Source organism: Bombus affinis, unplaced genomic scaffold (genome assembly GCF_024516045.1).
Source record: "Bombus affinis isolate iyBomAffi1 unplaced genomic scaffold, iyBomAffi1.2 ctg00000059.1, whole genome shotgun sequence".
NCBI lineage: Eukaryota > Metazoa > Arthropoda > Insecta > Hymenoptera > Apidae > Bombus > Bombus affinis.
The window spans coordinates 1158330-1179387 of NW_026108820.1; the positions used below are offsets into that span (position 1 = coordinate 1158330).

Below are 21058 nucleotides of genomic sequence, written 5' to 3' on the forward strand. Positions count from 1 at the left end.
TGGAAAGTTTCGAATATGTAATCGCTAGTAATCGCCTCAACAATCAATCAATGCAGGTAAGACGATCTAATACACTATCTAGATCGCCTAACGCACTAGTAGCTCAGAAACCTACCACATTTGACCGAGTAGAGAATAGGCCACCCGCTGAACGCGCACAAATGAAGTGTTTCAAATGCGGAAAGCTGGGACACATGGCCAACAAATGCCAAAATTTTCTACAACCGAGCCAGTACGACCGACCACCCGCAAGAATTCAAGCAGTCCAAGAAAGGGACGAAACACGAGAAGTAACATCGAACCAGAGTATAGACGAACCGCGCGAAACGACGCGAGTCAACATCACCACGGGAAGATTACTCACAATACCTTTGTCAACCCGAACCACAGAGCGAGTATTTCTGGTCGACACAGGAGCAGGGATAAACCTAGTGAAACGTAACAAAACTGTCAACGCGATACAAATAGGGCCTAGACAAAAATTTTCTATGGGACGTGACAAATACGAAACGAACGAATACGTAACGAAACGAATTTTTGGACAAGACCACATCTTTCACATAGTACCGGACAACTTCCCAATCATCGAAGACGGAATCAGTGGGCTACCATGTTTAGGGAAGTATAACTATCCAATATCCAATGACAGAATCCGACTAAATGACAAAACCATTTTATTTCAGAAACCAATACAATTAACTCCTGGAGAAAACAGAGTTCAAACAATCTATCTGGAAGGCAAACCAACTAAAGTATGTTTTATCAACACTGGTGAGCAAAACATTGAAATTTCTAGTAATATTCAAAATTTCCATGATGTTTCCAACGTATCAAAACTAAAAAGCCTAGTGAGAACAGATCACATTGAAAAGCCAATCCGCGAATCCATAGAAAAGATTATTCTCCACTACGTTGACATCTTTAATTTAGAAACTGACCTTTTGCCCTGTACTAATTTAACCCAGCACACAATTTCATTAACCAAAGATAAAATCATTAACACACGATCGTATAGACCACCGGAATGTCATCGAGGCGAAATTTCGCGACAAATAGAAGACATGTTAAAGAAAAATATCATAGAAGAATCCGATTCCCCTTATAACTCTCCGGTATGGGTAGTTCCGAAAAAATTAGACGCCTCAGGAAAACAGAAATGGAGGATAGTCATTGATTTTAGGAAACTAAATGAACTCGCGGAACAAGACGCTTATCCTTTACCTGACATAGACGTCATTTTGACACAACTAGGAAACGCGAAATTCTTTTCGGCGCTTGATTTATCCTCGGGATTTCATCAAATTCCAATGAACGAGAAATCCAAAAAATATACCGCTTTTTCGACACCGCAAGGCCACTTTCAGTTCAATCGAATGCCATTCGGTCTTAAAAACGCACCCGCTACTTTTCAAAGATTAATGGACAGAGCCTTAACTGGACTTGTAGGAAAATATTGCCTTGTTTATTTGGACGACATAGTGATATTGGGAAAAACGATACAAGAACATAATGAAAACCTCGCGATAGTATTTCAGAGACTCAGAGAATTAGGACTTAAATTGCAACCGGATAAGTGCGAATTCGTAAAACCGGAACTAGAATACTTAGCCCACGTAGTTTCAGCCGAAGGAGTTAAACCAAACTCAAAGAAATTAGACGCTGTAAAAAACTTTCGATTACCCCGCAATGCCACGGACGTTAAATCATTCATAGGTTTAGCAGGTTATTACCGCAAATTTATTCTGAATTTTTCTAAAATCACGAAAAGCCTTACAGACTTAACAAAAAAGGACACACCATTCCATTGGACTGACAAACACCAGACTAGCTTTGATACTTTAAAGGACAAACTCTGTAATTCCCCAATACTAGCTTATCCGGACTTTAACAAAACCTTTACCCTAACCACCGACGCAAGTAACGAAGGACTAGGAGCAATACTGTCACAAGACGGTCATCCTTGCTGTTACATTTCAAGGACACTAAACCCACCCGAACGAAACTATACCACGACAGAAAAGGAACTCTTGGCCATCGTATGGGCCGTGAAAAGACTTAGGCAATACTTGTTAGGACGACGCTTCATTATTCGAACCGACCACCAAGCCCTTAAGTGGCTACACAATTGCAAAGACCCCTCTAGTCGACTGATTCGTTGGAGACTTAGACTCGAAGAATATAACTATGAAATCGAATACACAAAGGGTAAAGATAATACAGCTGCAGACGCCTTATCTAGGGTTCACGCGGTAACTCGCAACGAAATAGTTAATCTCGACCTATTAATTGACCACACTAATTCATTCAACGAATGGAAAAACAACAACGAAAACCCGAAACTCATAGAAATTAAACCGAATGATCAAACATTTTACCAATTAACTCGAAACGATTTAGGAGAATACGACGAGACACTTTGGATCAGAAAACTTTACAAAATTCTTAAAAATACAACAAAAATTGGCATAGGAAATAACGATTTCACTGAATTAGAGAAAACACAGATTAAACTCATGCTAATATATTTTAACGACACATACAAGGAAATTACTTATGCGCCCAACCCCATCTTAAAACTAGACGAAAGCGAAATACTACAAGCAATAAAGGAAAACCATAACGACACCGTAGGACATTTAGGGATACAGAAAACGTATCAACGGATTAAGGATAAGTTCAAAATCCCCGGCCTTTTTGAAAGAGTAGAAAACTTCGTGAAGACATGCGACACATGTCAAAAGGAGAAACTAACACGTATCAGACCCAAAGAGTCCTCACAGATCTCAGACACACCACTTCACCCTAACGACAAAATCGCTATGGACATCATAGGACCGATGACGAAAACCAAACGCGGAAATCAATATATACTTTCAATTCACGACGAACTTACGAAATATCTAATCCTTGTTCCCCTTAAAACGCAACGAACTGAATCTATAATTAACGCGCTCATTGAGCACTATATTTACATATTTTCGGCACAAAAGACGATTCTGACAGATCAAGGACAAAATTTTGTTAGCGATTTAATGACGAAATTTGAAGAGGCCTTTAAAATTAAACACGTCAAAACAACTTCATTTCACCCACAGAGTAACGGATTCCTCGAAAGAACACATGCCTCGGTTAAAGATTTAATTCGTACTGCGTTACACGACAATGACAAAGAATGGGGCGAAGTACTTAATTTCATTTGTTTAGGATACAACACTGCAAAACATGAAGGAACAGGATTCTCCCCCTTCGAATTAACTTTTGGGCGAAAAGCGAACTTACCTTCCGCAATATCCAAATTCCCCGCATTTACCTATGACGATATGTACTCACTTTGGCAAAAACAGTTAAATAAATATTGGGAAACAGCTCACAAAACACTTATTCAAAATAAGCAACGCTACAAGCGAGACCAAGAAAGAAAGATTGTTAAAACTCAGACCGTGTTTAGGAAAGGAGACTTTGTTTTAATTCACAATGACCATAAAAGAGATAAGTTGGACATTGAATGGTTAGGATCCTATAGAATCAATGATGTGAAAACTCCTTACTACATTATATCTATCGACAATATTAAGAAAAAGATACATGGTAACCGATTGAAAACGTACTTTTTCCAGGATAATGCTGACCCTAGCACTAGTAACAATACCCTTGGTTAGTTGTCTTAAATTCACAGGATAGGAATTACGATTTATAAACAAATCCAACCAATTCTACTACGATCTTAGAGGACCAAGATCAATCTAAACTGGGGGGTATGTCACGACCGGCATACTTCAAATCCGATGGACCGATAATGGAGATAGAGATGTGGCGGCCTTGGCGACAATGTATATCGCCGAAGTGCCTAATGAGTCATCTGTATCCTAACGGTCCTTCCACCGAATGTCCTAGAAGTGTGACAACGGTCACGTACGCCTACAGGGTAGTGGGGATATTGAGGGATGACAAACAAAGAAGAAACAGATGTTACCGAAAGTCAAATTGTAAGAGTTTCAGTCTTGGAAAGTCACGGCTGGAGCTCAGAACAAAATCGCAGTCAGTGTAAATTCAGAAATAAATTCTCTTGTTTTTTTGTTATCTTAATTTTTTCTTTTCGTTCGAGCCTCCTGCTTTTTATTTTACGTGACAATATCAACGAAACAACGCCATTAAGACACGTATGGTCTCGCCCTTGTAACGCCACTGTGGCTGAGAAACTATATTACTATATTACGAAACTATATTACGCGTGATATAAAACGTATTATAGCTGTTGAAGTGGTCACCACTTCTAGGAAAACTCCACATCTGGTCTTTTTAGCTTTCTCAAGCGCTGAAGCCATCGACAGCACATAGACAAAAGAATAGCAGGGAGGCAGACCATAAACTGTAGACAGGCGACGTTGGCTTCGGGGTTTTTCAGTCATAAAGTAACACTGCTAGCGTGCGGATCTGGACCAGCTCAAATTGTATTCCTGTATTTCATTATCAAGTCAAATATATACTTTGTATCTTACACTTTATCCACGCGTTTTTCTCTCTTTATATACCGAATAACCTCAACAATAGCAACGTGATACAAAGCGATAAAAATTATGTGGTTTATATAGTTTGTATCTTCTACTTCTTTTAAGACAGGGAAATTTATAGCGGCGAGGATTTGTAGAGCGACAAGTAGGTACATACGTTGATTTTTAAAGGCTTGTACAAGATTTTTAAGCGGAAATTCAATTTCGTTGGATTCTGTTTAATTGGATTTGAATTTTTAAAAGGTAATGAATTTTCCCGATCGAACTGTTAGTTTAAGCGCGGCCTTTAATTGTATCACGAACATTATTTTACGTTACTCTGCAACGTTTCCTCTATGTAATATATTCAATGTTTGTATACGCGATCTTCGCCTTAAGAATTACTCAAATATTTGGTTTTAATACGAAGGATTGTTTTAAAGATCATTTTCACCTCTATAAATATTTATTGTGTAAACCGTGTGTATAATTTGCGTAAAGCTTAAAAGATTTCCAATTTAACATTCGCACGTGAATTAAGACTGTTACTTGGAAAAATCATCGAACTCAAGAACCACACTCTTCCTCGCGTTCAAACTTATCCGCCTGTGCAGTTCATAAATTCACTTCTTAGGTTTCTAATGAATTTCCAAAATAAACCTTCAACCTATCTATGTATGTATCTATACGATTAAACAAACCGTGGATTTTTATGCATTTCTAAATAATTTGTAGATATTATTCTAAATATCCATGGAACTATCGATTAAAGAATTATTATTCACGAGAATATAAGAAACAAAGATTATTAAGTTAAAGTTATTTTATCTGGTATTACATGCGTGTAATTCGCGACTCAATAACTTTATTTAATTATTTTGCTAAATTGATTCCTCGTCTCCTATATTTGCAGAAAGATATTTCTGTTGCGTCAAATACGTTTCCATTTTATATTATCTTCCACAGAGATACTACATACGTATTATCTTTCTGTCTATCTTAACTTCAATTTTATTAACTCGTCGCTTGATGACTTTGTCAAATGTCCTTTGTTTACTTTGAAGTTGCGAAGCACGGAAAGCTTCCTAGGTACGTGTCCCACTCAGTCTAATAAAAAACGTTCAGGTGCACGAAAAAGAAAAACGCAAAGTTCAAACGCACGCTAATAGATGGCTATATTTAAAAAATTGCTCATATTAATTATATTAAGGGCTAAGTGACTTCAATTTTATTAGCTCGTTTCCTGTTGTCTTTAATGTTGCGAAACACGATAAACCTTCCTATCGCTCTCATCTAATAATAAGCATTTGGGTGCACGAAAAAGAAGAAGATTCAAGCCAGGATCAACGGAAAGTTCTACTTAAAAAATCAAATATGAAGAATCGAAAAACTTTTATTCATCTCCGATAATATCGACCCCGAGATGTATCTTGTTAAGATTATCCTCCTTCGAAGATTAAACGCTTCATGGCTATATAAAATGGTAACGAGTAGCGCCCTCTCCTATAGTATTTAAAAAAACAGGAGTAGGTCAGTGTGAAATTAAATGGCTGGAATTTTCAGCGATTTCCATAGACAGTGTCTTTGAAATACTTAAATTCTCGCTGTTTCACGTTTAAGCGAAATAGCGCTCAGCTTTCCAGCAAAAAGCAAATAGCTATATTCTGTAGTATTTGAAGCATCAACTGGCGAACAAATCCGAGAGGAAAAGTTTCGTGAAATTTACATCTTGAATTTCGTTATTTCATTTAACGCAGAGGGATTGGCGTCCGCTACGATCGATACGTTGGCAGATTTGCCTGCGGTTTCTAGCGATTGTCGCGACGATTCTAATTGAGTTTTGCGAAAAAAATGAAATTAAACGTTGGCCGTTAATCGATGGCTGGAAAATAAAATGGATTGCCATGATTCGTCGTATCCTCCGCCTTTTGATTCTTTCTCATTTTTCGCGTTTCACGGTCTTCACCAATTACTATATAGAGCCGTACTTTTCTGCTGGCAACTTCAGTTTACGAGATTAAATATTAGCTGGTCCCGTTTCGTTTGATAAAACTGACATCTCATATACGACCTGAGGCATTCTACGAGTTTGGCGCAGGTTTAATAGAAATGTTCGGTAAATATGGACACAGATAGCGAATGTTACTTGTATAAACATTCACTCTGATCGAGAACTAAAAAATCTGGAATTTTCTGCTCTTGTGCTGAATTACAGTGGTTCGCGAAAATATTTGAATATCCCTGCAAACTCCTTGTGGACATATTATTAAGAATATCTTGATATCCTATCGATACTGTGACAAGATTAACGTATTATTACAATTTCAAACGAGTATGACAATGTATGTAAGAGTCGCAGGACATTTACTGCGATTAATTGTATGTTTGAGACTACTACTAATGTTGTATACTAATTTTTCGTTAAGCATATGTTTGCAATAAATGCCTTGCAACCTCTATATATATATATATATATATATATATATATATATATATATATATATATATGTCGGAGATGAAAGAACACCGGAACTCCTCCTTGGATTCGCGGGAATACCGCAACTCTGTAACTTAGATTAAAGAAATGCCGCTCCGATTATTCGAGATTTATGATCATGAGCTTGGGCTCGAGGCGACAATCAGTCGCCGAACGTAGCCGCGGTCAAAGGGATGAACGTTTTATCTAACAAAGGCACAGAGTAACTCTATACCTCTCCTTAAAAGAAATAGTCGTAGCGATACGTGGCAGTAAATACTTCAATAGTTTCTATCCCGCGGCCCGCCACACGCAGATTTTGTCCTCTGGGTAAGATGATCGCCGGGTGTCGGCATGCCTTTGTGGCGTATGTTTAGCTAACGTGAGGACCCGCTATAGATCTTAAGATTTAGTCAAGCGAAGTCCGTCAAATAGACTTTGTTGCAACTACGGGAAGATAGGAGAAACCTATCTTCCACGAGCGTTGCCCCCCGTCAACAACCTCCCCTCAAGGGCGGCCAGCATTTCTTTCAAAACGCCGATATGGAGATCGACCAATTAGCAACAGCGCTAATTTCCCTCGCCTTCGGAACAAAAGCTTTCGTTGACGAATCCGAGGATCTCATGTCCTTAGACACACCCATTATAGTTCTCCTCGACGGCATCGTCGAGACGGAGATTCAGTCTTTCGTACGATCTCATAGACGAATGACAGTGCCACCTTACAACCAGTGAATACCTCACATCTAGTTAACAAAGAGTTAGACTTGAACTGTGCGAGAACATACGTTTACCATCCCGTGACCGCGGATTCGTTTCGAACCTAAGGTCATTATCACTAGTGCTACGAGTGCTTAATCTTGTTAATAAGCCCGTGCTAATAAACTCTCCATTGTATCACGACAATGGCTAATTCTAATGAAAATTCATTAAACGCCCATCTCCATAATCCTGACTTCAATCCGACATATATATATGTCGGGTTGGCGTTAAGATTAGAGTTAGGTTTAAGGGCGTGAAACGAATCCCTATTGGCGCTATACGTGATCGTTATGCAATAGAGGAGATATTTACTAGTGCAAATATGACTATGATGGAATTGGACAAGTAATCGCGATAATTAGATACTCGAGAAGCAAATGACAATGATCCTAGGCTCAATAACGAATCCGCGGTCAACGGGATGACGAACTTTACCCTTCGTTAGCGTCTAAGTTACACTGTATGTTAGAGCAAGGGGCAATTATTACGTATACGAAAGACAGGTCGATTGCCGATGAGATCACACTAGAGAGAGTGGCTCTCCGTCGCGGTGACGCTGTCGAAGAAATCTATGATGGGTGTGCCTAAGGGCACGATCATGAGAGTACCAAGAGATCATCGGATTCGCGGAGAAAAGTCTTCGTTCGAAGGGTGAGGGAAATTGACGTTGCTGTTAATTGGTCAATTTCCATGTTGGTGGTTAGAGAAAGATATTAGCTGTCTTTGGGAAAAGTTGCTAGCGGGAAGCGTCGTTCGTGGAAGGATAGATTTCTCTTATCTTCCCGTAGTTGGAGCACAGGCTATTTGTCTATTTGAAAGACTTTGTATAATTGAAACTTAATATTCGTAGCGGGTCCTCGCCCAGCTAAACATATACTGTGAAGATGCGTTGGCATCTGGCAATCATCTTACCCGAAGGACAAAGTCTGCGTGTGGCGAGCCACGGGGCAGAAACCATTGAAACGTTTACCGTCGTGCCCTGTCCCAAGTATTTCTTTTAAGAAGAGCTATAGAATTAATTCATGTCTTTGTTAGACAAAACGTTCATCCCTTTGACCGCGGGTACGTTCGGCGACTGATTGTCGTCTCGAGCCCGAGCTCACTATCATAAATCTCAAATAAATACAGTCGGATCGAATGACAACAGTTTCTTAATACGGCTATGGTGAAATCTAAATTTCAATACTAGGGGTCTTCCCAAAGTTCCAAAGGGAAGGTTCCGGTGTTCTGTCATCTCCGACATATATATATTATTATAATGACTTATTTTAATAATGACTTAATTTGTATAGTAAAAACAGCTAAAATCTCATGTAAGATTGTTGGGATGTTACGTGATATTTCTGTTGCATCATTGATTATCGTTATACTTTGAAAAATAATTAAGGAAGCGAACAATGCGTGGACGATTATGGCAGTTTTATTAATAAACGAACGTTTAATAGAGAATATGGATTTACTGGATAAATAAATGTTTCATTAAATGTAACTGTTACGTGCAGAATAATATGTTGTTACATGTATGAACTAAAGTTGATGTAATACTCATATTATATTTATGGTTTCAAAGAATTAATAAAATCTGCTGAGATTCAAACGTATGCTCTCCCTTTTATTCTATGAGAATTAAACATTTAGAAGATTTTATGAAAATGCACTAAACAATCAGAAGCATCTGTTTCTCCTTTTCTTTTTCTTTTTTTTTTTTTTCTTTTTTTTTAACATGTTGATTGCCACGCGATTTTTATACTTATTTTGACTTGGATAGATAAATTAAAGCGTACCATACCAAGACATTTCATTCTTGCAAAATATTCTAGTCTATTTGCGTACCTAAACACCTAAACACCTAAACACCTAAACACTCAACGTGTTGAAGAATTAAATTTGAGATTTATAGTGCCACAATCTCAATGACTATATCTACTTTTATGCGAGTACCGATATAGTTTACCAGAAAATTACAAATATATATCATTTTAATATGAATATAAATAGAAGCATCTGTTTCTCCTTTTTTTTTTTTTTTTTTTTTTTTTTTTAATAGGTTGATTGCCACGCGATTTTTATACTTATTTTGACTTGGATAGATAGATTAAAGCGTACCATACCAAGACATTTCATTCTTGCAAAATATTCTAGTCTATTTGCGTACCTAAACACCTAAACACCTAAACACCTAAACACTCAACGTGTTGAAGAATTAAATTTGAGATTTAAAGTGCCACAATCTCAATGACTATATCTACTTTCATGCGAGTACCGATATAGTTTACCAGAAAATTACAAATATGTATCATTTTAATATGAATATATATAGAAGCATCTGTTTCTCCTTTTTTTTTTTTTTTTTTTTTTTTTTAATATGTTGATTGCCACGCGATTTTTATACTTATTTTGACTTGGATAGATAGATTAAAGCGTACCATACCAAGACATTTCATTCTTGCAAAATATTATAGTCTGTTTGCGTACGTGCTCATAATCTTGGCTGATAACCGCCATTCGCTATATACATCGTTGGTATCGACGTCAAAGGATTAACACAGACAAATACACAATCCATACAATCCGATTTGATTGATTTTAGATCTTGCATCAAACAGATCTCTATATAAACAGATAATTTCTGATTCTAAACATTTGTATTACGTTCATCTAATTATTAGGATATTAGATATATTATAAAGGAAGATATTATGTATTAAATAATCTGCCTCTTCTTCCGCTTTCAAATCCTCTACAAACGCCTTTTATAGTCGTTCAACTTTTCAGCTCACAGAAAAGAACATTACGCGTATTCCTAGCAATCGTCCAAAGACTCGAACGTGTGCTTCGATAAAGCTCGCTTAACTTTCATCGACACATCGATAACTTTGCGTTCCAAGATGTTATTACGCCCTAGAATCCCTAACATAATTTTAGAACCAGAATTTCTGTACAAAACAATTCCATCGCTTTGTCACGCTTAACGGCTCAATCATCGAAACATGTATCATAACGCACGAATTATGATAAAAAAGAAACTGTCTTTCGAATAAAAGCAATCCGTTTGCTTAAGGATGTACAGGACGTCGACGGAGCAAGTGTACGAAATACAGCCGCTGGAGGGTAACAGTTCCGCTCAACGTTACACTCAACAGCCGAAACAACGATTCTCTGAAATGCCTACTCCGTCGGTTTCGCCGACGTCTTCTCTCCGAAAGCGCGTCTCGGAACTGCCAAGAGCCGCGAGTGCATCCGTTTCCGGTGCTGCGGGCATTGTCTGCTCTAATACGGATCTGATATCGATCGTAAGCTCGTTAGCGTCTTCCGCGATGGAAATCAACCGATGCGGCGAGGAAGCGCCGAGTTCCCGGGACGATAGCAAATCAAACTGGCCCGGAAAAACGACCGAACAGAAAGGAAGTCGATCGAAGAGCTTCCGTTCCAATAGCTTCGACGTGTCGACATTGCACGGAGCTAAAAGTAAGCTTAGCGGATCCTCGAAAGCCGCTATTTCGACCTTTATGGCACCGTCGAATTGGTTCACGAAGAGACACCAACCGATGTCGAAGAAGCCGAAAGATTTAGTAACGGCCAGTTTAAGTCTCAAGTTCGATAAATCGAAGGTAGTGAAGGCGATGAAGGAAACGTTGGGTAAAAAGTCCCCTAATAGCGAGGTCAAACACAAAGTCGTATGGGACAACACTAGTGGAACCAAAGTGGACGCTCAGCTAAGTTGTATTTCTCGTTACGATATCGTTTCTTGTTTAAGAGCCATCGTAGGTGAAAGGAGGAATGCAAGAACGCACATAATACGCAAAAATCTATGGCAGATTCAAAGTACAGTACTCGTTGTGATATTCGGTAAAGATAATAAGTTCTCCTATGGAGATTTCATTTTTCAAATTATTCTCGTAAAAGTACGTATTTGCATAAATAAATAGCACACGGTCTCTGCGTAAATACCTAGGCCAGTTATAAATATTTCAGTTTGCCAACGATATCCCAACATGTGGGACACTCACATGTGTGCTACTTCGTGAGCGATGATAAAGGTGCTGGTCAAGCCTTCGTCTCGATTTAACGCGCACGATCTCGCGGGATAGCATACTCCTGACACAGGTGCGTAACCGGAAGGACCTCCTATATCTAATCGCGTCAACCATACAGCAACATCGTGATTTACGTCCTTCGAGGACAGCATCTTTCTGTTCCATTTGTTCACGTTCTCGAGAGATCGTCTGGCATCGCCACGGCGGACCTACGACAACGTTTAATATTTTCTTAATAAAAGCTAGCAAATATTACGAATATATTATATTTATTATTACATCATGCATTATATACTATATATAAATATTCGTCAATGATAATAAATATATGTGCAAGTAATCTTGTTGTTGATTGTAATCAAATGTAACTTGTAACGCTATTAGTATTTTAATCTTCCTGAAAAATGTTGAAATGTTGATTCAACAGCAGAGAAGAATAGCAGAAAAAGAAAAGTAAAAGGAATCGCAAGTGTCGTATATCAATGATATTATCATAGGTCTATAACATTAAATTAAGATTCTTAAGAGATGAAAAAGGTTTAATAGTCGATTATACAGATATTTCGGATACACGATAAATGCGAGGTTTGCCAATGATCCGTGAAAATTGTTTGTTTGGAAATTTGTTTCCAAGGGATCGTTCACGGTTGTCCAATTTAACAAAATGGAACTCGTTGCATTTTATCGATCTAAAACGTCATGCGCAGATATTTTGACCTATATAATTTATATACCATACACTGTACAGATAAGTAGAAAATAAAATAATTGACACTCGCATAGGCGTATCTCAGATAGTTACTACTTTAGTTAAATGATTTAATTTAATGGAAATCGCTTACCATAACGTCTCGTTTTTCCGCGTATAAAATCATTCGTACGATCACTAGAATCATGTTGGATTCGAGCGATGGGTCCATGTAAATTGCACTGACCTAGGATTAAAATACGTACGAAAATGTAACAGGCGTTAAAACAGTATTACAGCCTTACAAATAAATTATTATTCAAAACTCTCGTAAATACATCGTATCTTATATAATTTTCCTAAAAAATTAATTTTATTCGATATATTTATCTTAGGAAATGTACGTTATTAATCTCAACAGCATTGGAAAACCAATTACCGAATGGCTGAAATTAATCGATTACAAAATTCCATTACGGATAAATTATTCGCTGAACTTTTTAAAAGATACGTGCAAGCTTTGAACAGTGTAAACAGAAAATACAGAGCTTCCATCCGAATATACGATCGAGATGTTTGAAAGCAAGTAGTGTACCTTGAAAATACAGAGATACGCATAACTCTGCCCTATGTTTCCCGGTTGCTTGCGTACATATGTAGGAGGAGGTATTCTATATCTAAGTATAATAACAGAATTTCGTTTGGTATTACTTACGATGTTTAAAAGAGCCAAGATATATTGCTGTACTCGAATTCCATGAAAATCTACCACGGAGTAATCAGCAGCTATTCCAAGCTCTAGCCATCGTGGCGGCGAATCCTTAGCAGCTGGTCTTTTCTCTATGAAATGACTTATCTTAGAAATCGACTTATCTTCCACGAAATTAGAAAGTCTACTCGACTCGACTTGATAGCTTAAACGCATGATTATTAAAAGCATAAATTAATATCTACGAGCAAGTATTCGTGGAATAATTATTATGATATAAATAATTATTTCAAAAGTATAATTTCAAAAATATCAATTCGGTATCACCGTGAATTTCATCCTGCAAATTTCTTTAAAATTCTTGACAAATTTTGGTAAACGTATTCCTCCAGCAAATTTTTCTATTTTTCTATTTTTTTACATTAAATTAGGCAAGATAGATAAAGATTCGTGCAATGGACAATATACATATGTGTAATAGACAGGGAATAATAAAATAAATTAAAAACAGCGAAATATAGATGAACGTGTAGAAGATCAAGCGAGAGTGGAACGCAATAGGGAGAATAATTGTAAACCGAGTTCCTTTTAAGGCTGAAGATAAGCTATTCTTTTATTACATGCTGTTATTATTACTTTTGTACACGATAGATTGGAATATCAGTACAATTTCTTTCTTTCAGTAATATTCGATGATTCGTTAATTTATTAACCGCTATATTGTACGTGGTAAGTAGAAAAGCAACGATTGTACAAGAATGGCATTTGGAAAAATATTTGACTTACTTGATAATCTGTTCCTTTGCCATTTAGGACCAGAGAAGTATCCAATTTCCTCGGGATTTGTTATTTTATATAGGTTGGGGTTGATAATCAATCTCGGATCCACTCGGATTGGTTATCACACCTTTTATTTTCTCTCTTATACAAAACACCAAATCACACAGCAAACGTCTAAACTCTCCCAATGCGTCTTAGCAATTAAGGCGTGGTCGACTCCTATGGCAAAAGAGCGTCGTTAGGAGTCGTACCAACATAACCCTAGTAACCTTTTAGTAACTAGCGGTCATACCAACTGAGCATTTCTCAACAGGATTTACGTCGATCGATAATTCTTCCACTATTGTATCGTTGTATTCTGTGGAGACATCGTCTTTTTCATCGTACAGAATCAATTTCTCAGCTTCTGGGTATTCCACGTCGAAGACGTCACCGGAAAGATTATAAAATCCCTGAACATCGTGGCTTAAGGAATCGCGTTTGCTTCGTTTCGACTTTCTCTTACTTTCTTCAACTTCAAATTTATTCGATTTCCCTGTAACCGAATTATCAACGTTTTACCACGTTTGCCTGTCTTATCTTCGCTATTCTCGTTACGGATAAAATGAAAAAATAGTTGCAAAATTTCTGAAATTGTAAATACGACCAGACTGGAACGTATCAACGACATATACGGTGTCACAAAATTGTGACAAGTCAATATTCCAGTTGTTAGTTTGTTGAAATTACGCCACCGCTGATTAAACGTATCACGCTTTAATAGAAAATTCAATTTCCCAGCGGGGAAAATGGAATTTTGCGCTAATTAAAGTATTGCGCTTTTGTACAAAATTCCATTGTTTTCTGTTGCCCGCGAAAATGCAATTTTACGACGGACATTTCAGACAAATTTCCATGAGACGGCTTTCCATCCGTAAAAAAGAATGCTATCTATAAAAGTGTCAATGGAAATTGATCAAAGTAACGTCAAACAAACCCGTTTAAACAGCGAGGTAAGTAGACCAATTGCTTTTAACAAAACCTGTATCGTTGCTCTTAACCGTTTCACTTTTAAATATCAATCGGCGCTGTTCCTCATTAAAATTTCGATTTAAATCGAACGAGAAATACAGCGTAACACTTGGAATTTTCTATCGTTTCTCAACCATACTTCGAACATTTACGTCGCATTCTTCGATTCATAGGATCGCGATGTTGGATTCTTCGATTTCGATACAAAAACGTTTCACAGCTTTCGACGCGGGAAATTTAATTAAGAGAACAAATAATTTGTTTATAAACTGCCAATTACGTGCCTTGAATTTCCGATATATGCAATAAATTTCATTGCTACTTGACCTAAGTGGGTCATAAAGTTGCAACCGTAAGCGTAAGTTGCAGGTGTAAACCGTGCCACGTAATTTTATTGCATTCAATTTTCCACGTTTCCAACAATTTATCAAATTAGAATTTATCCGCGCATCGTACGAAATTTTTCATAAAAATTGATTAATAATAGTAGATATATAGCTCCTCGTATTCGTAAAACAGATTTTTAATCTGTAAACAACGAGTCGTGGTAATTACGATACGATCGATTTTCAACTTAGCAAAATTTGTTTCCATTTAACATTCACATCCAGATTGTATTTCCTTTGTAATAAATTAATTATATAATTGAATAAATTTATTATTCGAACCGATATTCAGATACAGTTCGAGTATACTTGATAAATTTTCAGACTCGATTCTCCAAATCGAAAATGAGAACGTTTTATCCTATACTTTTTCTTCATTTTTCCACAAGGATTCGCGTTGTTCTCGCTTTCAGACGTTGTTCCGTTGCATCCTGTATATACGGGGTGTGCCAAATTTAAACCGTCAAATTGTAAGGAGTTGATTTACAGACAAGAAGAAGAAGAAGAAGGAAGAACTTTATATAATGTTCGTCAACGGACGTTTCTTTACAGAATTACAAACGAGTATCGTTCGTACGAAACAGGTGACGACGCGTTTTCCATCGCAGCGTGCAAAAGTTCGCTGTATTATCGTGTCAGCGCAGTTGCATGCTTTTTATCATGCGACAACAAGCCCGTGTCGTTAATAGCTACAATAATGATACAATGAATAATTATTATCTGGTATGTTTGATTGTTCGTTGGAGAACGTTGTCCGTGTGGTCGGATAGAAGCCTGACATCGATCAACGATGGGAGTAATACGATCTCGTACACACAGTTGCTAACAATTCGATCGAGTTGCAAAAACCGCGTGTTTTTACTCGTTGCGCTAGTTGTTCACGCGAACTCGCATCTCCAGAATAAACCTTCCGTTTTACAGTTGCGAAACCATAAATACAGAAAAGAAAACGCAGTTCTTGAAACTCTGACGAAACGCTGATAATACGGTCAATTGTCGCGTGCTGTGAAATGGAAAATTCGTCGTTACTTGTTTCATACGTACGATACTTGTTTGTAACTGTGGAAAAACACGTTTATTGCCCAGCTTCGTACGACATGTTATTCGGTAAATATTTACAAAGCGGACAATCTCGCCATATTCAACGGCTTTGAAATATGTTTGCCAAGGCTAATATTCCGAACAACTTTTTCCTGTAATACTCTTTACCGTCGCTATGCTTTCCGCGATATTCGCAGCAATTTCTGTCTCGACGACAGCGATGATTTCGTAGTTTCGCTTTTCTCGATATCAATGCTAAAGCTTTTCCTACCTCGAATAACGACGCAAAGCTTCGTACGAATCGTATCTATCCTGTTACTTGATACGCGAATTTAATTCACGGTAGCCTCAGTGATGTTTCTTTCCTGTGCGAGTTGAAAATGATTATCAGAAATGCATATATATGTCGGGTTGGCGTTAAGAATAGAGTTAGGGTTAAAGGCGTGAAACGAATCCCTATTGGCGCTAGACGTGATCATTATGCAATAGAGGAGATATTTACTAGTGCAAATATGACTATGATGGAATTGGACAAGTAATCGCGATAATTAGATACTCGAGAAGCTAATGACAATGATCCTAGGCTCAATAACGAATCCGCGGTCAAAGGGATGACGAACTTTACCCTTCGTTAGCGTCTAAGTTACACTGTACGTTAGAGAAAGGGGCAATTATTACGTATACGAAAGACAGGTCGATTACTGATGAGATCGCACTAGAGAGTGACTCTCCGTCGCGGTGACGCTGTCGAAGAAAACTATGATGGGTGTGCCTAAGGGCACGAGATCATCGGATTCGCGGAGAAAAGTCTTCGTTCGAAGGGTGAGGGAAATTGACGTTGCTGTTAATTGGTCAATTTCCATGTTGGTGGTTAGAGAAAGATATTAGCTGTCCTTGGGAAAAGTTGCTAGCGGGAAGCGTCGTTCGTGGAAGGATAGATTTCTCTTATCTTCCCGTAGTTGGAGCACAGGCTATTTGTCTATTTGAGAGACTTTGTATAATTGTAACTTAATATTCGTAGCCGGTCCTCGCCCAGCTAAACATATACTGTGAAGATGCGTTGGCATCTGGCAATCATCTTACCCGAAGGACAAAGTCTGCGTGTGGCGAGCCACGGGACAGAAATCGTTGAAATGTTTACCCTCGTGCCCTGTCCCAAGTATTTCTTTTAAGGAGAGCTATAGAATTACTTCATGCCTTTGTTAGACAAAACGTTCATCCCTTTGACCGCGGCTACGTTCGGCGACTGATTGTCGCCTCGAGTCCGAGCTCACTATCATAAATCTCAAATAAATACAGTCGGATCGAATGACAACAGTTTCTTAATACGGCTATGGTGAAATCTAAATTACAATACTAGGGGTCTTCCCAAAGTTCCAAAGGGAAGGTTCCGGTGTTCTTTCATCTCCGACATATATATATGTCGGCTGGACGATAGGATTGGGGGTGGAGGTGTTCGATGAATCTTCGTTGATATTGGCCATCGATGCGGTGTAACAATGGTAGAGTTTATTGGCACAAGTGAGTGGTATTACAGCGTTGGTAACTAATCACAATGTTAGATACTGGCGGCGCTATGACAATGGCCTCGGGTCCGGTAACGAATCCGCGGTCAACGGGATGTCGAACGTGTATATTTCGTGGAAGTCTAAGTTATATTCAGGTCGCCACAGAACAAGCACTACGTACCGGAGAATTACTTGTATCGTCGTTCAAATCGTACGAAAGTGTGTCTCTCCATCACGGTGACGCTGTCGAGGAAAACTATGATGGGTGTGTCTAAGGGCACGAGATCATCGGATTCGTGAAGAAAAGTCTTCATTCGGAAAGTGAGGGAAATTGGAGTTACTGTTAATTGGTCAATTTCCATGTTGGTGGTTAGAGAAAGATATTAGCTGTCCTTGGGAAAAGTTGCTAGCGGGAAGCGTCGTTCGTGGAAGGATAGATTTCTCCAATTTTCCCGTAGTCGGAACAAAGGCTGTTTGTCGGTTTGAAGGACTTTCGTTAAATAGATCTTAAGATTTATAGCGGGTCCTCGGGCTAGCCGAACATGTACTGTGGAGACGCATCAACATCTGGTAATCGTCTTACTCGAAGCGTAGTCTGCGTGTGGCGAGCCACGGGACAGAAACCATTGAGACATTTACCATCGCACCCTGTCCCAAGCATTTCTTTTAAGGAGAGTTATAGAGTTACTTCCTGCCTTGGTTAAACAAAACGTTCATCCCCTTGACCGCGACTACGTTCGGCGACTGGTTGTCGCCTCGAGCCCGAGCTCACTATCATAAATCTCGAATAAGTACAGTCGGATAGAATGACAACGGTTTTCTTAATACGGCTATGGTGAAATCTAAATTACAGTACTAGGTGTCTTCCCAAAGTTCCGAGGAGAAGGCTCCGGTGCTCTTTCATCTCCGACATATATATATGTCCGACATATATATATGTCCGACATCTCCGACATATATATATAAGGCTCCGACACCGGAGCCTTCCGTTGAAACCGGGGAAAAACCCCTAATATTGTAGTTTGGATTTCACCATAGCCGTAGTTAAACAATCACCGTCCTTCAGCCCGATTGTAATTGCCTGCAATCTATGAGAATGAGTTTGGGTTCGAGGTGACAACCAGTCACCGAACGTAGCCGCGGTCAAGGGACGAACGTTTTTCTAACAAAGTCATGAAAAAGTCTATAGCCCTCCATAAAAAGAAATAGTTGTAACGGCACTTGACAGTAAGCATACTAACGGTTTCTGTCTCATGGCTCGTCATAAGCAGACCCTATTCTATGGGTAGGTCGATTGCCGGTTGTCGAGACATATTCGCAAAACATCGACCCGTCATAAACCTTAAACCTTGATTAACGAAAATAGGCAAACAGTCTTTTCCGTGAAGGACACTTCCAAAGACTGACTAATTAACAACAACGGCAATTTCCCTCACTCTCTGAACGAAGACTTGTCTCCACGAATATAAAAGACCTGGTGTCGCTAGAGAGTGGGGCAGTTTTTCCTAGACAGTGTCATCGTGAGAGCTTCGAGTACGATTTCATCGACTAAGATATCATTTCGATAGAGTGCTTACTTCGCGGGCTAATTGAGAGTACCACCTAGGCGTTGCCTACGAGTAAAGAATAAAAGAGTCCCGTGGACTGCGGATTCGTTTCGAACCTAAGGTCATTATCACTAGTGCTACGAGTGCCTAATCTTGTTAATAAGTCTGTGCTAATAAACTCTCCATCGTATCACGGCAATGGCCAACCCTAATGAAAATTCATTAAACGCCCATCTCCTTAATCCTGACTTCTATCCGACATATATATAAATGTACGGACATCAACGTCCGAGACGTTCGTCCATGCCAAACGGTAACGCGTACAGGAAACATGTGTTCAAAATGACTTTGACTTTAGCTATATTTTCAAATTGGAATTAGCTAATGGTCGTTCGCTTTGTAAATGATTATTTCTTTTTCTTCTTTTTGCCTGCAGATTAAGCCCTTCCTGTTTGACGGTTTAAATTTATTAAATTAAATTTATTAAACCGAATATATATATATATTCGTTTGTACTACGATTACTCTCATACTCTATGTATGGTATTATCATATCGACGCTATCAGTTCTTACAGTATCACGATCAGAGTCAATTTTAGAATAGAAGAAGCAATTAACGGCGGATCGCAAAGTAAGAAGCTTATAACATAATTGGCAAGGAAGTCGGTAAATCGATCAACCAATCACCTACATCCAACCGTCTAACGAAAGATGAAAAGCCATCGCGATAACGATCCTTCTCACCTGCAGGATTTTCCGGATTCACAGACACGAAGCTCGAATTATTCCTGATCGACCACCACTTTTCGTTTTTCGGCTGAAACATCACATGCTGGCCATTCGTCAGCGGCTGAACGAAGAACGATCTCTGCCCGATCAACATCAAGGCGTATACTTCTTCTTCGCATATCGTCACGACGACGAAGGAACTCGCGTCTCCTTCCAAGCTGCCTTGTCGAAGATCGCAGTTCGCCTTGGCGTTACGTCGCTCGTACTTGGTTTTACCCTGGCGCACCCAATTCACGGTGAAATTCGACGACAGTATCAATGGATCGTTGGCCATGGTCCTTAAGGTCCAGTTGCTGATCTCGAGGAACACCGGCTCTTGGTGGAGATACTCGCGCCAAGTTTCTCGGTATTCGTGGGTCGATTTTCTGTTCCGCGCGCTCTCATTCGGGATCACTCGAGGGTAAACGATCTCGTACTCCTGCAAGCTTTGCAGAAAGTCGCTCATTCGCGACTTAGTAGCGATCGTGCCGAGCAGCCACGTGGCGAGGAGAAAACTGGGAAGTTTCGATCGCGTCATGTCTCGCGCGCTTTGATCGAAATTTCAATAGGATTTTCTGGCTACCCAAAACTCGCCAGGCATGCTCGTTCACTCGCAGACGTAGTTATCGCGATGAAAGCAGCTAATTCGCAGACCCGATATTCTCATTTCATTTCGCCGGTTCGTAACGCTTTCGAAACGCCGTGTCATATAGACGCGGATGCGACGATACTCTCGCGTTCTAACATTTTCAATGTCTCGCGCTTTATCACGTAGCTCGCGCGGAAGTAATACGAAGGTGAATCGTTGGTTTTAATACACAGGGTGTTGTTTAATCGATCGAAATAATGGAAAA

General features: G+C 38.9%; 1 protein-coding gene and 1 long non-coding RNA gene across 2 annotated transcripts; both read right to left on the bottom strand.

The window, feature by feature from the left end:
- Window positions 1-9165: 9165 nt before the first annotated feature.
- On the bottom strand, window positions 9166-10043 carry LOC126926834 (uncharacterized). The gene is made up of 2 exons (XR_007714913.1): window positions 9892-10043; window positions 9166-9561 (listed from the first exon to the last, which is right to left on the bottom strand). It is a non-coding gene; the product is annotated as an uncharacterized LOC126926834 (long non-coding RNA).
- Window positions 10044-13948: 3905 nt separating this feature from the next.
- On the bottom strand, window positions 13949-20840 carry LOC126926789 (uncharacterized). The gene is made up of 2 exons (XM_050743135.1): window positions 20181-20840; window positions 13949-14477 (listed from the first exon to the last, which is right to left on the bottom strand). Exons 1-2 carry the CDS (start codon window positions 20740-20742, stop codon window positions 14215-14217), a joined length of 825 nt encoding a protein of 274 aa, XP_050599092.1. The 5' UTR covers window positions 20743-20840; the 3' UTR covers window positions 13949-14214.
- Window positions 20841-21058: the final 218 nt, after the last annotated feature.